The sequence below is a fragment of the Bos indicus x Bos taurus genome, chromosome 11 (assembly GCF_003369695.1).
Source record: "Bos indicus x Bos taurus breed Angus x Brahman F1 hybrid chromosome 11, Bos_hybrid_MaternalHap_v2.0, whole genome shotgun sequence".
Classification (NCBI taxonomy): domain Eukaryota; kingdom Metazoa; phylum Chordata; class Mammalia; order Artiodactyla; family Bovidae; genus Bos; species Bos indicus x Bos taurus.
In genome coordinates, this window is record NC_040086.1 from 19345202 (window position 1) to 19361172 (window position 15971).

Below are 15971 nucleotides of genomic sequence, written 5' to 3' on the forward strand. Positions count from 1 at the left end.
GAACCATATATTAAGCAACTGCTATGTGCAAGTCATTCTGCTGAACTTAGGGAAATAAGAACACCCTTAAGGTGACTCACAATCTAGTGAGGAAACAAATATGCAAAGTATGAGATATGTGGTATAATCAAGACAGAGCAAAGTTTTCACCACTAATCCTCTCTCAACCAACCCTATGGATTAAGCAGTATTCTCCAGTAACTTTGTGAAACACTGCCCAAAGCCTAAGGTATACTAAACGTTCAAAGCTAAAGTATGGTGTTGTCTGTAGTTTACTCATACATGTTGGTCAACCAAGAGCCAACTGGACTTTCTCCCAAACCTGCTGATGTCGGTTCCACTTGGTACTTTGATCAGGTAATTCAATTAAGTATCATATAAACCAACAAAATATAGGCATGAAGAGAAAGACTACACTGAATGCTTCAGAAAGACAAGACAAAGGAAACCTACTAAAAAACACCAGGTTTTGTCCAATTAGATTTGGATGAACTGTCAAAGACTGGGGAAAAAATCATTTAAAATCTATGGTTTTGCACTCAGTGTGCTTTACTCAAAGAAAACCATGGATTTCCCTGGCAGTCCAGTGATTGAGACTCTGCACTTTCCCTGCTGGGGGCACAGGTTCAATCCCTGGTCAGGGAACGAAGATCTCACATGCCAAAAGGCCAAAAAAACCCTAAAATCAGAAATCATTAATACATTATAATTGTAGCTTATTCAAGATTGACAACACAGCACTCCAATCAGCATTTTAAAACACAATAGTGAAGGGTCAGTGCGCTTGTTTACACGGACAAATGACCGTTATGTTTGTATTTCTTTCTACTTACCATGCCCAGGCAAAGTTATTCCTTATTTCACCTCTCTTCTCATCTGTGAACTGCTGTCCTTTAGTCACTAGGTCATGTATGACTCTCTCGCAATCCTAAGGAATGTAGCCAGCCAGGCTCCCTCTGTCCATTGGATTTCCCAGGCAAGAATACTGGAGTGGGTTGCCATTTCCTTCTCCAAGGCATCTTCCCAACCCAGGGATCCAAACCGTGTTTCCTGGGTCTCCTGCACTGGCAGGCAGATTCTGTACCACTGAGCCACCAGGGTTGTTAATTCACCATCTATGAATTACGGAATGATTATGAATATCTACACAGGTAGTTTTGCAAAGGTTAATAAAAATTATACACATAAAGTGTTTAACACTGTACCTGGCATAGGGCAAGTGCTCAATAAATAAAACTATTATTATTTTTGGAGAGTAAAGAAAAGAAAGAGAGCAAAGAGCAGATACAGTGCTGGGTTCTATTACTGGGACCAGGGCACCTTCCTCCCTGACTGACTACTCTTTCCAGTTCAGTAAGGGAGTTGACCCAGGTCCCCAGGCTCCTTCTGCTCCCTCCTTTTAGCGTATGAATCCACATTCCTCAGGAGCAGGTTTTATTTGTGCCTGTAATTCCGGCTCCTTAGCTCACTGCTTAACTTTCTCATTTAGAAAGTATAAACAAAAAAATTGAGAACAAGTCCCAGACTGGGCTGTAATTTTCCATCAGGTGAAACTGGTATCATCCTTTAGGAATTTGACATCATGTTTATTTCTCCTAACTAGATATGCTGGTATTGGATCCAACTTCCGTCACATGTAAATGAGTGCTAATAAAACATGTGTGTGAGGTAATGAAACATCCTTCCCCCTCCCCCCCCCGCCCCTGGCACTTTCTTTGGATCCCTAATGGAGTTACGCGAGAATCTATTCACCACACCCAAAATACCGATTCCACCCAACCTTATTCAATATTTCCCAAAGCTCACCTGAATTCTAGGGCTTCTACTCCCTTATTTTTCTCCCTATCTTATCTCCAAAACAAAATACCTACTCATTTCGCCTTTTGCCATACTACTGCTAACCAACACTATGACAAATTTTGCCTCGTACCTATCAGTATTTTCTAGTATCCATCATCTTGTTCAGATAGGGTGTTTTTATAATAAACGTTAATCAGCATTTAAGTTTGCCAAAGAAAGTGATTTTTATTTCCTCAAATACTTTACTGCACAAGAGCAAATACATGATTGACATATTATTCTGTTCAAATATAGCATATGTAAAGTAGATGAGCTAAGAATAACCTAATAAGTAAAGCACTACACAAAAAATGATATATGATCAATAAACACAAACTACATTAATAAATATATATACATAGAACTTAATTAGGCTATTCTCACAGCAAGCTGCAAAATATCCAAATTTGCATTTTTTAAAGAGAAATAAACACAGTATTTCAACATTTGCTACACAAAAATAAATAAAAATATTAAAAAGAAAATACAGTGATACATTATTAAACATATTCGAGGAACACAAACTGTTAAAGACTTTTCCTGAACCCCTTACAATATAATTGTTTCATTACATTATACTACCTGAAGAAAAGATTGAAATAAATGATAATTTTCTTTAAATTATGACAGCTATTCAAAGCATACTTAATCAGGTAAATATTATAATTCATTTGTCTACTTCAGATCAGAAGCAGTTATTCAGGGAGAGGGATCAATAAAAGGAGACAATGAGGTATGGAGAACAATGGCTCAGCTTGAGTACTGGGACTCCTGAGTTCTAAACTAAATATACACGAACTCACAGAATGCTCTATTTACTTCCTCCCTCTGGCTCCACAGGGCTTCCCTTCTGGCTCAGCTAGTAAAGAATCCGCCTGCAATGTGAGAGACCTGGGTTCGATCCCTGGGTTGGGAAGATCCCCTAGAGAAGGGAAAGGCTACCCACTGCAGCATTCTGGCCTGGAGAATTCCATGGACTGTACAGTCCATAGGGTCGCAAAGAGTCGGACACGACTGAGTGACTTTCAGTTTCACAGGCTCTAAAAGATGGAACAAAGTATGAGACTATATACGTTCTAAGGTCCCTTGCAGGTTAAAATATTATTAGTTGTCTATCCTGGTCAGCCTTAAAGTTCTACAATAGTTAAGTGCTAAAATGAAGACTACAGAAAATACATCCATTAGGAATTAAAAACAGGTGAATGTGTGTGCTCAAGTCTGTGACTCCTATCTGCCTATACCCACCTCAACCCCTCTGAGCCTTTATCTATCCTTTTCTACCAGCTTCCCAACTTCTCTTTCCTGCCTCAGGTTTCTCTCCCAAACTACAATTTTCTCTGTTGTATCTCTAGTCTGCAATGCCTATAAGTTATTACCACCTGCTACTACCATCTCTGGCTGCATCGTATTTCATCTACCATCAATTTATTGTCCCTAAATCACTTACTAACAGGGCAAAGAGAATGTAAGCAGTTACTATGCCAAATGGATCACTTAAACTAGTTCTTGGCTTCTAAAATATGTTTTAAACAATGCAATCAAATGCATTCTATCCACAGAAATTTCAACCAAGAAGAGGAAACCACTTATTGGACACCTATTGGTCATATACTTTGCATATTTTATCTTTTTAAAACCACACAACTACTCTGCTTGGTGGGTATATTATCTATAATTTACTAATAAAAATGAGGTCCAAAGAATTCTCTGGTGGTCCAGTGGTTAAGACTCTGCACTTTCATTGCCGAGGACCAGGGTTCAATCCCTGGTTGGGTAATTAAGATCCCAAAAACCATGTGGCCAAAAAATAAATAAATAAAAATTTTAAAAATAAAAGTAAAAGAATAAAAACAAGGTCTGGAAAAATTTAAACCAGAAGTTATGGAGCTGTCTGACTAAAAGGCACATATTTCCCACTGCCAAATTATGATGGTCAATAGACTACTTTATCAAAATGTTGACCAAACCAAGAAACTCCATCAAAAGTATATATAAAAAAAGTGTAGCTGACATCAAGCACACAGTAGGCTGACAAAGGGAAACCAGTCCCAATTTCATGGGTTTTCAAACATCTTTCAAAGGCTGATTAGCAAAGGGGTTTGCTTTAAATTCTGCTTAAATTACCAAAGTTTGAGGAAGTAAGTATCCTTCCCCCCAAATACAAAGAAAAGTAGATTTAGTTAATAAGTAATATTTAGGGCTAAATGGGCACATCTCCTGATAAAGAAGTACTATCAGTGATATTTCTCTACAAATAATTATTAAGGTCATTTTTTATCTGTCAGTTTTAGAAAGTAATATATGAGAATTTAGTGCTAGTAATGATGTCATGGAACAGCTCTCCTAGATAAAATATTTCCAGAATCACCATAAGCAAAGCTGGTAAGAACGTAAGGAATTATTTGACCAAAACTGAAGGGAAAATGGGAACCCAGTGAGGTAAGGGAACAAAAGCCATTTTTCCCTGGGTGCTGACCAATCAGAACAAATTTGAGCTATAGTTTGGACAGCTCTGCAGAATCCAAAAGACAAAATGTAAAGACCAGAACCATCTAGCATACAAAGTCTTAACTGTAGCAAAAGGGAAAGGGGCAGGGCACAAGTTTTGAAAGAATGACACAGCCCAGGGACACAACATAAACCGATTAGAATCAGATGGGTCCAAGAGGGGCAAACAAGTCAACTCTGATTAGACCCTGATCCTCAACCAGCTAAATGACACATCCAAAGGTGCCATGACAGTTCTGAGGACTGTCAAAAGACCAAGGAGTGGGTGGTGGTCCGATTCCTGGAGATCTCCACCCCCTACCAAAAGTAGCTGGAATAACCCCCTACTCATTAGCATATGAAATTACCCAGTCTATAAAAACTAACCATGCCACATCTCACAGCCCCATTCACCCTCTGCGAGGGTCCACACTCTGTCTGTGGGGTGTGCTTCTCTCTGAATCTGAATAAATCCACTTCTTACCTATCACTTTGTCTCTCACTGAATTCCTTCTGCAATGAGACATCAAAAACCTGAGCTTCATTAGGTCCTAAAACCAGGTACCATGGTTTTAGCTGGGTTCAAGTCCCAGCCACGTGGATTCAAGTCCGAGTCTGAGGTAAACAGCTTCATAATAGGCACATATATTTACCTAAGACCCTGAAGGGTTTATACTCTCAAGGCAAAGGTGACACAGAAGTGACAGATGTGATAGTTGCTCAGTTGTGTCCGACTCTTTGCAACCCCGTGGACTGCCAGACTCCTTTGTCCATGGAATTCTCCAGGCAAGAATACTGGAGTGGGTTACCATTCATTCCCTTCTCCAGGGGATATTCCCAACTCAGGGATCAAACCTGGATCTCCTGCACTGCAGGCTGATTCTTTACCATCTGAGCCACGAGAGAAGCCTGAGGCAGAAGTATATTGGCACTCAAAACTTCACAACCAAAATATGTGTCAACTACTTGGGTGGTCTAAAACTCCAAGCAAGGAATTTATTTCAAAGTGGTTCAGTCTATATAATGCCTGCAGAAACAAAGGCAAAAACTTTCTGTAGGAGATACCTTTATCTGAGACCGGATTAGTCTTATACTTTCTCAAGGACAGTGAGCAGCACACAGATATCTAAGCATACAAAGAAACAAGTCATCATGAGCAGGAACTGGCAAAAGCAACTGACCACAGAAAGGGCCCGACCAGATCTCACATATACGAAGCAGAGAGACATCAACTTTGAAATAACCGTACTTATTCGGTTTAAAGAATAAAGGGCAACCTCAAAAAGATCTGCAGGGAACAGGAAACTACTAAGAGACGCAGCAGCTGTGTGTTAGTTACTCAGTAGTATTTGACTCTTTGCAACTTCATGGACTATAGCCCACCAGAGGCTCCTCTGTCCATGGAATTCTCCAGCAAGAATACTGGAGTGGGTAGCCATTCCGTTCTCCAGGGGATCTTCTTGACCCAGGGATTGAACCTGGGTCTCCTGAAATGCAGGCAGATTCTTGCAGAAGACTTATAAATGGAACCAAAACTAAACTTCAACAATAACCAAAATTACAAACCCACTGGATAACCTTAAAAAAGTAGCTTCAACTTTAGAGGGAGCCTGGTCTACAGTACATAGGGTCGCAGAGTCAGACATGACTGAAGTGACTTAGCACATATGCACAATGGACTGGATAATAAATCAGAATAAACTATCCAGAACAATGCATGTAGTGATAAAAATATGGAAAATCTAAAGCAGATAAAGAAAGCTGAGAGACATGTAATCAGAGACCCAAATGGAAAAGATGATAAGATAGAGGAGAAATCTAAAAAAATAATGACTGAGAATTTTGCAGAACTAATAAGATGTCAAATTAGAGACTCAAGCTTAACAAAGTCCCAAATAAAATAAAATAAAATCTATATTCTGATACAACATTATGAAATTTCAGAACACCAAAGTCAACAGGAAATCTTAAATGTAGCTAATAAAATAAGCTTGAAAACAATATATCAAAAATAAAATTAAAAAAAAAAAACAATATATCAGATCAGATCAGATCAGTCGCTCAGTCGTGTCCAACTCTTTGCGACCCCATGAATCGCAGCACGCCAGGCCTCCCTGTCCATCACCAACTCCCAGAGTTCACTCAGACTCAAGTCCATCGAGTCAGTGATGCCATCCAGCCATCTCATCCTCTGGCGTCCCCTTCTCCTCTTGCCCCCAATCCCTCCCAGCATCAGAGTCTCTTCCAATGAGTCAACTCTTGACATGAGGTGGCCAGAGTACTGGAGTTTCAGCTTTAGCATCAGTCCTTCCAAAGAAATCCCAGGGCTGATCTCCTTCAGAATGGACTGGTTGGATCTCCTTGGAGTCCAAGGGACTCTCAAGAGTCTTCTCCAACACCACAGTTTAAAAGCATCAATTCTTCGGCACTCAGCTCTCTTCACAGTCCAACTCTCACATCCATACATGACCATGGGAAAAACCATAGCCTTGACTAGACGGACCTTTGTTGGCAAAGTAATGTCTCTGCTTTTGAATATGCTATCTAGGTTGGTCATAACTTTCCTTCCAAGGAGTAAGTGTCTTTTAATTTCATGGCTGCAATCACCACCTGTAGTGATTTTGGAGCCCAGAAAAATAAAGTCTGACACTGTTTCCACTGTTTCCCCATCTATTTCCCATGAAGTGATGGGACAGGATGCCATGATCTTCATTTTCTGAATGTTGAGATTTGAGCCAACTTTTTCACTCTCCACTTTCACTTTCATCAAGAGGCTTTTTAGTTCCTCTTCACTTTCTGCCATAAGGGTGGTGTCATCTGCATATCTGAGGTTATTGATATTTCTCCCAGCAATCTTGATTCCAGCTTGTGCTTCTTCCAGTCCAGCGTTTCTCATGATGTCCTCTGCATATAAGTTAAATAAACAGGGTGACAATATACAGCCTTGACGTACTCTTTTTCCTATTTGGAACCAGTCTGTTGTTCCATGTCCAGTTCTAACTGTTGCTTCCAGACCTGCATACAAATTTCTCAAGAGACAGATCAGGTGGTCTGGTATTCCCATCTCTTTCAGAATTTTCCACAGTTGATTGTGATCCACACAGGCAAAGGCTTTGGCATAGTCAATACAGCAGAAATAGATGTTTTTCTGGAACTCTCTTGCTTTCTCCATGATCCAGCGGATGTTGGCAATTTGATCTCTGGTTCCTCTGCCTTTTCTAAAACCAGCTTGAACGTCAGGAAGTTCACGGTTCACATATTGCTGAAGCCTGGCTTGGAGAATTTTGAGCATGACTTTACTAGCGTGTGAGATGAGTGCAATTGTGCGGTAGTTTGAGCATTCTTTGGCATTGCCTTTCTTTGGGATTGGAATGAAAACGGACTTTTCCAGTCCTGTGGCCACTGCTGAGTTTTCCAAATTTGCTGGCATATTGACTGCAGCACTTTCACAGCATCATCTTTCAGGATTTGGAATAGCTCAACTGGAATTCTATCACCTCCACTAGCTTTGTTTGTAGTGATGCTTTCTAAGGCCCACTTGACTTCACATTCCAGGATGTCTGGCTCTAGGTCAGTGATCACACCATCGTGATTATCTGGGTTGTGAAGATATATAGAACATAGTAAAATCTCCATGTCTATTCAGCTCAGTTCAGATCAGTCACTCGGTCGTGTCTGACACTTTGCAGCTCCATGGACCACAGCACGCCAGGCCTCCCTGTCCATCACCAACTCCCGGAATTTACTCAAATTCATGTCCATTGAGTCGGTATAGCCATCCAACCATCTCATCCTCTGTCGTCCCCTTCTCCTCCCGCCTTCAATCTTTCCCAGCATCAGGGTCTTTTCAAATGAGTCAGCTCTTCGCATCAGGTGGCCAAATCTATTGGAGTTTCAGCTTCAACATCAGTCCTTCCAATGAACACTCAGGACTGATCTCCTTTAGGATGGACTAGTTGTATGTCCTTGCAGTACAAGGGACTCTCAAGAGTCTTCTCCAACACCACAGTTCAAAAGCATCAATTCTTCAGCACTCAGCTTTCTTTGTAGTCCAACTCTCATATCCATACATGACTACTGGAAAAACCATAGCCTTGACTAGATGGACCTTTGTTGGCAAAGTAACGTCTCTGCTTTTTAATATGCTGTCTAGGTTGGTCATAACTTTCCTTCCAAGGAGTAAGCGTCTTTTAATTTCATGGCTTCAGTCACCATCTGCAGTGATTTGGGAGCCCTAAAAAATAAAGTCTGCCACTGTTTCCACTCTTTCCCCATCTATTTGCTATGTCTATTGCTTCAAAATAAAAAGGAAAATGGTAAGTCACATTAGTGTGACTCTACCTTCGAAGGTTCTAAGGACCAACAAAGATGTTTTTAAAAAGTTAAAAAAAAAAAATAACCATAAAGGTACCTGGAGATTTAAGTGACAGAGCTTGTTTGAAATGTATTTCATTCTTCGTCATGTAACCCCTCTCTGGGCCTCACTTTACCTGTAAAAGACGGTTGTAGGTGATAGCTTCCAAAGTTCATGCCAGCTGAAAGATTACTATATCACTGTAGCCTGCCAGATTCCGCTGTCCATGGGATTCTCCAGGCAAGAATACTGGAGTGGGTTGCCATTCCCTTCTCCAGGGGATCTTCCCGACCCAGGAATTGAACCCAGGTCTCCTGCATTGCAGTCAGATTCTTTTTACCAACTGAGCTATGAAGGAAGTCCCATGCCAGCTACTATATCAGTTATTCAGAGAGAGGTGATTCAAACTATAATATTCTACTGCCTAAAAATAAAATGCTACATGTCATCAAAAAGAATAATAGAAACATAACAGAAATTATACCCTAAATTCTATAAAAAGCCATTTGTATCTGGAACATCAACACAAGTGTTGAAATCACCAAACTACAAACATAAACACAAACTTGGGCAAACTCCAGGAGATAGTAAGGGACAGGGAGGCCTGGCATGCTGCAGTCCATGGAGTCTGAACAACTTAGTGACTGAACAAAAACAACATACATAAAAACAGAAAAGGACAACTAAAGCAGTGGCTCTCAAACCTTGGAAACCACTAGGAAACTCAAAAGAGTACTAAAGCCATGGACCCTGATTCTTAAGATTCTGATTTAAATGGTCTGGGGCGTACAGGTCAGGAAATGAGTATTTTTTAAAGTTTCTAAGATTTCACCTAAAGTTGAAACACACTGAACTAAAGTGACAAATAGTAAGCTATGTTTCAAAGGAGTAAAACCTCTGTAATCTTTCCAAAATATAAAGATTATAAAGTTATCAATAATATAAATAGAATGAAAAATGAACCTGTTTACAAAATTATACCATACCACAATAGGGTTCACCTGGGTCCAAGTTTAAAGGAAGTGGTTAAAGGGACAAATGATATCAAAGATTAGTTTTATAGCGTGGTTGGTAAATGTATACAATTTGTTATCCAAGAAGTCATGTAAGGTTAAGACAAACATATTCAGAAAAATTTAGGTAAGTTCCAAAACAACAGACACACACTGGATTACTAAGAAAAGCAAGTACATTTCAAGTATGCAATCAGTATTTTGAGGCTGACACTGAAGGCCATAATTCACTCTTCCTTAAATGTCCAAGCGCCATCATCAGACCCAAAGTACTAGACTGCATGGTCCCAGGATGGCACTTACTTGCTCTAGCCTTAGAAGAGTTACAACTGAAGATTCTGCTTTTCTGGGACAAGGAGATACATAAGAGTACAAACTTAACATCACACACTTGCTACCATTCATTTACTCAGCACTTTATGTTATGTACTAGACTTCTACTAGGTATTTTTAAATATCTCATTTAATTCTCATCAGGTAGTTTATCAGCCTCACCTTAACACATGAGGACACTAAGTTTCTGAAAGGTCAGAATTATGGTAAACATATTTAGCATGAAAGAAAATAGAAAGCTTAAAGCAAAGATTTAAATCCAGGTCTGTGCCATGTTGTCTTTCATTGTAATTGTAAATAACACTTATAATAACAAAAAATAAAGTGAGGTTTTAAGAGTTTATTTTGTCCATTTAAATGCTCAGTAAACCTTCACAATAGTCTATGAAGCTGAGTCAAACTTTAATCCCCTTTTCCTCAGATCTCACTTCCTATCCTTCGACACATCTTGCTAGCCCTACCTTCAAAAATGTATTCTGAATCTATTATATTTTAAGTATGTATCACATGTGAGTATGTTATCTGGTCACTATCACTCTAGTTCATCTCTGGCTTAGAGGATGAAAATAGCCTCTAACTAGACTTTCTGATCTGTCTCCCCTCCCAGTCTATCCTGGATCCTTGCAAAGGGTTCCACTGAAAGATGGTGTCACTATTCTGTTCAAACATTTCCACAGCTGCCCATCTTGCTGACATAGAACTATAGTCCTTACAATGAGAAAGGCCCAATACCTCTGACATCATTTCTTCCATTCTCCTCCTGCACTCCAGCCACACTTGCCTAATTACTCCTCGAACATTCCGAGCATATTTACCCTTCCCCTTACTGTTCCCCTGATTAGAATATTCTTTCCTCAGATTTCACCCTTTCAGGTCTTTGCTTAAATAGCACCTTAACAGTAAAGCCTTTCTTCCTCACTCTACCTTCTCAAGCACTCCATATTCTCCTTATCCTACTTTATCATGGCACTTACTACCATCAAACATTTTATCAATGTATTCATTTATTTATTTGGCCACCTGATGGAAAGAACTGACTCACTGGAAAAGACCCTGATGGCTGGGAAAGATTGAAGGCAGGAGGAGAATGGGACAACAGAGGATGAGATGGCTGGATGGCATCACCGGCTCAACGGACATGAGTTTGCGCAAGCTCCGGGAGTTGGTGATGGACAGGGAGGCCTGGCAGGCTGCAGTCCATGAGGTCGCAGAGTCAGACATGACTGAGCAACTGAGGACACACGCAGAGCCTCCACACCACATGCCCTAATACTCAATCGTATCACCTTTTTCGTGCAATTCAGCACTTCCAGGTAGACAGCAGAACCTCCCCTACCACATACAACCTATCTTATGTGGCCAAAATAAGATACAACCTATCTTATGTGGTCAAAATCTAGACACAATAATTACTATTTTTTACTTACATGCTTCTTTCCCAGAAATCAGTAATTTTCAAATACTGAGTCTTGGATTCTCATTACCTCATTAGTTCTTTCTTCCTGCTCTTCTCCTCATTAACCGCTAGCTCTCCTCTCTTATACTATTCTAAGAAAAGTTAAACCCCCAAAATGATAAATTCTGATTCTACTGTATTTTGTTTGTTCTATCACTCCAACTAGACTGCATGTGTCTTTGAGATCATCTAACATAATGTGTCATACACAGAAAATTCTCTCAAATATTAGATTCATATTCTATCTCCAATTTCTTTCACAAATACAAAGCTCAGTAGTAATGTTGACCATTCTTTTCCCATGAATTACATATGAATGGTGGTGGTGGTGAGGCAAGAGGGGGATTTCCACAACTAAAAAGAGAATTTTATACTAATCAACATGGGCAAAGGGGCAAAAAAGGACCAGTAAATTTTTGGCACAAGGTAGCCAGTTCCTTACTCCCCAGATCTGAAGGAGGGAGGAAGTCATGTAGGCAGGCCACGAAGATGAGAACTTGGATTGCCTTTTACAGCTGGCCCTGGCAACTTGAAAGAGCAGGACTGACAGGTTCCTCAAGGGACAATTAGACCTAATCTTAAAGGTATTTCTGTTGAGTCTGGTATTAGTCTGACTTAGGCAAAGATATAAAAATAAAAGGAGGATACCAACTAATACACATTTCATTATCATCATTCATTCAATTCTTATTTCCTACTGTTTTTCTAGAAAAATTCCAAAGGCAAAAGAAAAATAAAAGAATATAATAAAATTTAATGATTCTGATGTAAACAGAGGATTTTTAAAATATATTTTCAATTACACTAATAAGAGAATCAAAAAACACAGATTCCTACAAATTCTCTCCTTCCAACAGAATATACTTGTTCTGTTTAAAAGTCACGGCACATTTTCGAAGGATGCGTAATTTTAACTGGAGCTCAAACCAAAAGAGTGCGTGAACATGTAGTATTCTTAATATGATGAGCACCAATAGGAAATCTACCCAAAGTTTAACATTTGCCATAAATAACCCAATTAAGTAGTGTGTGTATGTGTGTATATATTCTGGGGGGCTGGAGGAGAGAGGGCACAACTAAAGAGTAACTACAGCTACAGAGAAATTAAAAGTTAAATATGGGGGTGGAGGGAGAGAAGTTAAGATAGGTTGGAAATTTTCAGACTTCCCAGGTAGAAAGGTAAGAACTGTTTTGTTTGTTTTTGAACAAATTAGTGTGACTTATCTTACATTCCCTAAACTGGATAAGAAGTTAAAATTTAAGCTGCTGCTGCTGCTGCTAAGTCGCTTCATCGTGTCTGACTCTGTGCGACCCCAAAGACAGCAGCCCACCAGGCTCCCCTGTCCCTGGGATTCTCCGGGCAAGAACACTGGAGTGGGTTGCCATTTCCTTCTCCAAAAATTTAAGCAGCTACATACAAAAATCATTATCCACAACTGTACAATGGTTAAAGTTAAAGCCTGCCTTTAATACTTCCTTGAAGTCTGAAATCCACAAACTCAGTTATGGAATGCATTGCTGGTTCATTATGAGAAAAATTACAAATATCAACAGACTAGGTAACAAAACGGTACCAATGAAAAAGTTGCCAAAGAATATAAACATGTAACTGTATAAATAAGCAGAATCTCAGAAACTATAGATCACACCCTCACTTCATTCAACTTCTCAGAGGCCTTCCCTGACCACTCTATCTAAAACAGCTGCCCCATCATACTCTAAGGGGCTTTTCCCAGGTGGCTAAGTGGTAAAGCATCTCCCTGCCAACGCAGGCTCAGGAGACTGGAGTTTGATCCCTGGGTGGGGAAGATCCCCTGGAGGAGGAAATGGCAATCCACTTCATTATTCCTGCCTGGAAAAATCCCATGGACAGAGAGGAGCCTGGTGGGCTACAGTCCATGGGGTCGCAAAGACTCAGACACGACTGAGCACGATCACATTTTACTCTTGTATCCTGGTGTATTTTTCCCAGAGCAGTTACCACTATGGATCAGCATACTATATAGCTTCATTTGCTGCCTCCCAACTAAAACATAAGCTCTATGAGGACAGAGGCTTTGTCAGTTTGGTTAACCCCCAAGTCTACAGGCACAGTGTTACCACTTAATAAAGATGCTGAATATAGGATGAAACCGAAGTTCAGAGAGTTTGTTAAAGGATTTCCTCAAGGTCACAGAGCTGGCAGCAAACACAGTCTGTATCATAACCCTTTCTACTTGCTCTTTCCACAACCACTTCCACTCCACCAAAGCAGTCTGGTCCATCACACGATTCCATTTAACACGATTCTATTTCTTTTCTTTTTTTAAGTGCCAAAGAAAATACATGCTACCAAAAACAGTGGCACAGTGGGTAGTATTTTAACTTTAAGTATTTCACCAACCAAAACTATACTCAGATTTCACAAGCATACAGGATTAGCCAGTAAACAGAAAGGCACAGACACTCAGAGTTTTCTAAGTTCTTTGTGAAATTGGTGAATGCCTTGGAAGTTTTAAGAACAGCCACTGAAACCTACTTACCAATTCAGAACTGCCTGCAAAGTACCAGTCTCACTCTCAGCCTTCTAAGAGCCCACAGTAGTTCCTCCCTGGATACACTTTATCTTGCAAATTATGCAAGGAAATGTAACCAACTTTAAAGCTCCTTTTAGTTTCCTGTTAAAGTACAAGTCAATCTCACAAAACCCTGAACAGAAAATTAACCCGTGGGAAGTTTTAGATTCTGAGAAGAGGAAATCATCTCTGAACCATCATCTGGCAGTGCTCATCTAGGTCCTTCATTCAAAATCCAGGAATCTGAAATACCTGAGAGAAACGCCGGAGGGGGCGAGGGAGAAGGAAAAGAAGAAACATTTACATTTTAAAAAAGCGAGCTCATACTCCTAGTAACACTCTGGCCCAACAGCAGCTTCTTGCTTAAAGTCAAGGCCTCACGGACACAATTTCTGGTTGTCTTCTTTGATCACCTTCCTTACAGAGAGGCGCCAACTGTCAACACCTTTTACGGGGACCATCTCTAGACTCAGGATGGGACTCCCCAGGACAGGGGATGATTGCTTATCTCGCAAAACTACTGTAAGCCCAATTAGTAAACTGAAGGGAACACCTAAGACGTGGAATGGCAAAAGAGTTGAAATGAACCTGAGAGTTAAGAGTGGAAAGGAGCAGATGAAGAGGTGCGAGGAAGGTAAACAACGTATCAGGGGCGAGAGAGAGAACCCGGGTCGAGGAAGTGGGGTCTGCGACAGGCAAAGGCGAAGGGAGGAGGGGGACGAGGTTCGGGGTGGGATGGGCAGGAGCAAAGGGGGAGGGGACGAGCGACGGCTAAGCAGGGGAGGGGGAAGGGTCTGGGGCGGGGCGGAAGGGAGCGAAGAGGCGGGATGAAGAGGGCCAGGCCGGGAGGGTCTTTACCTGCAGCTCCGCCCGCTCCACTTCCCACTGGGCTCTCTCGACCTCGAACCGGGCCCACTCATGCTGCAGGAAGTGCAGGATCCCCGGGAGGCTGTACTGGGCTCGGGCCGCCCCCGCCGCAGCCACCCCATCGCCGGCCGCGGCAGCCTCCGCCAGAGGCCCGAGACCCTTGGCACCACCGGCGGCCGGGTGGTTGTTGCTGAAGAAGACACCGGGACCCGCTTGCTCGTCCATGGCGGCCGCAGGAACCGGGGAAGCTGCCCAGGCGCCCAGGAGCGGAGGCAACGGCGGCGGGCAGCAGCGCCTCCTCCTCCCTCCGCCGCTCCCCGCCCACACCCCAGTCAGCAGGGAGCAGCCGCCTGGGCGCGGGGGCCGGCCGAGCCCGGGACGGGCCGGGAAATGGGTCAACTGCGGCGCGCGGGAGGCCTGGGGCTTGCTGGGAAATGTAGTCGCGGGGCGGGGCGCCGACGAGCGCGGCGCGGGCGGCCTGTGGGGCTGCGTTCGGACGGGGCGCGAGCGCGGCCCCGCCTACAGCCCCGCCCCTTCCCGCGGCGGTGGGGGCCGCCCCCTGGCGGAATGCGCGGGTTTCCTCACTGAAGGGGCTGGGCACCCGTGGGCGGTGCTCTGGTCTCCCTCGCACGCGGAAGTTCTTGGGTGGCGCTCGCTGTTGCACACACACACACGCACACAGACGGAAGTTAGCGCGTTGAAATGTTAGCCCGAGCTGCACATCTTTTGGAGCTTCCTGATAGTTCTGATAAGAAACAAGCTCAAAGCAAGCTTCGCCAGTCCAACCCCGGGACCGGGGTTCTCCAGCCACCACTCTCAGACCCCTTCTGCTCAGACTTCGGTGATTCTCTGACCCTAGACACGGCTCGGTTCTGTCCATTTCCGTACGGCTGTCTTTCCTGCCTTTCTTTTTCTCTTAGGGTTCAATCAAACCTGTTGCCTGACCAGTTCTCAGGGAGAAGGAACTCTGATCATCTCTCCACAGAACTCTACACAGCAACTTCCTGCTGCTTCCAAATTCTGTTTTGTTGATACCTCATTTGAAACACTACTCCGCTGAAGTCCTT

At 42.2% G+C, this 15971-nt stretch overlaps 1 protein-coding gene across 2 annotated transcripts in view; it reads right to left on the bottom strand.

Moving 5' to 3' along the window:
- The window catches only part of STRN (striatin), a 112376-nt gene extending 97070 nt beyond the window's left edge, over positions 1–15306 (bottom strand). Inside the window, exon 1 of one of the 2 annotated variants that reach the window (XM_027555003.1) lies at positions 14896–15279. In XM_027555003.1, coding sequence (XP_027410804.1) covers positions 14896–15129 — 234 coding nt within the window. In that variant the 5' untranslated portion in view covers positions 15130–15279. Of the gene's footprint in view, positions 1–14895 lie in introns of both variants that reach the window. The other variant, XM_027555004.1, reaches the window with a different exon arrangement.
- Positions 15307–15971: the final 665 nt, after the last annotated feature.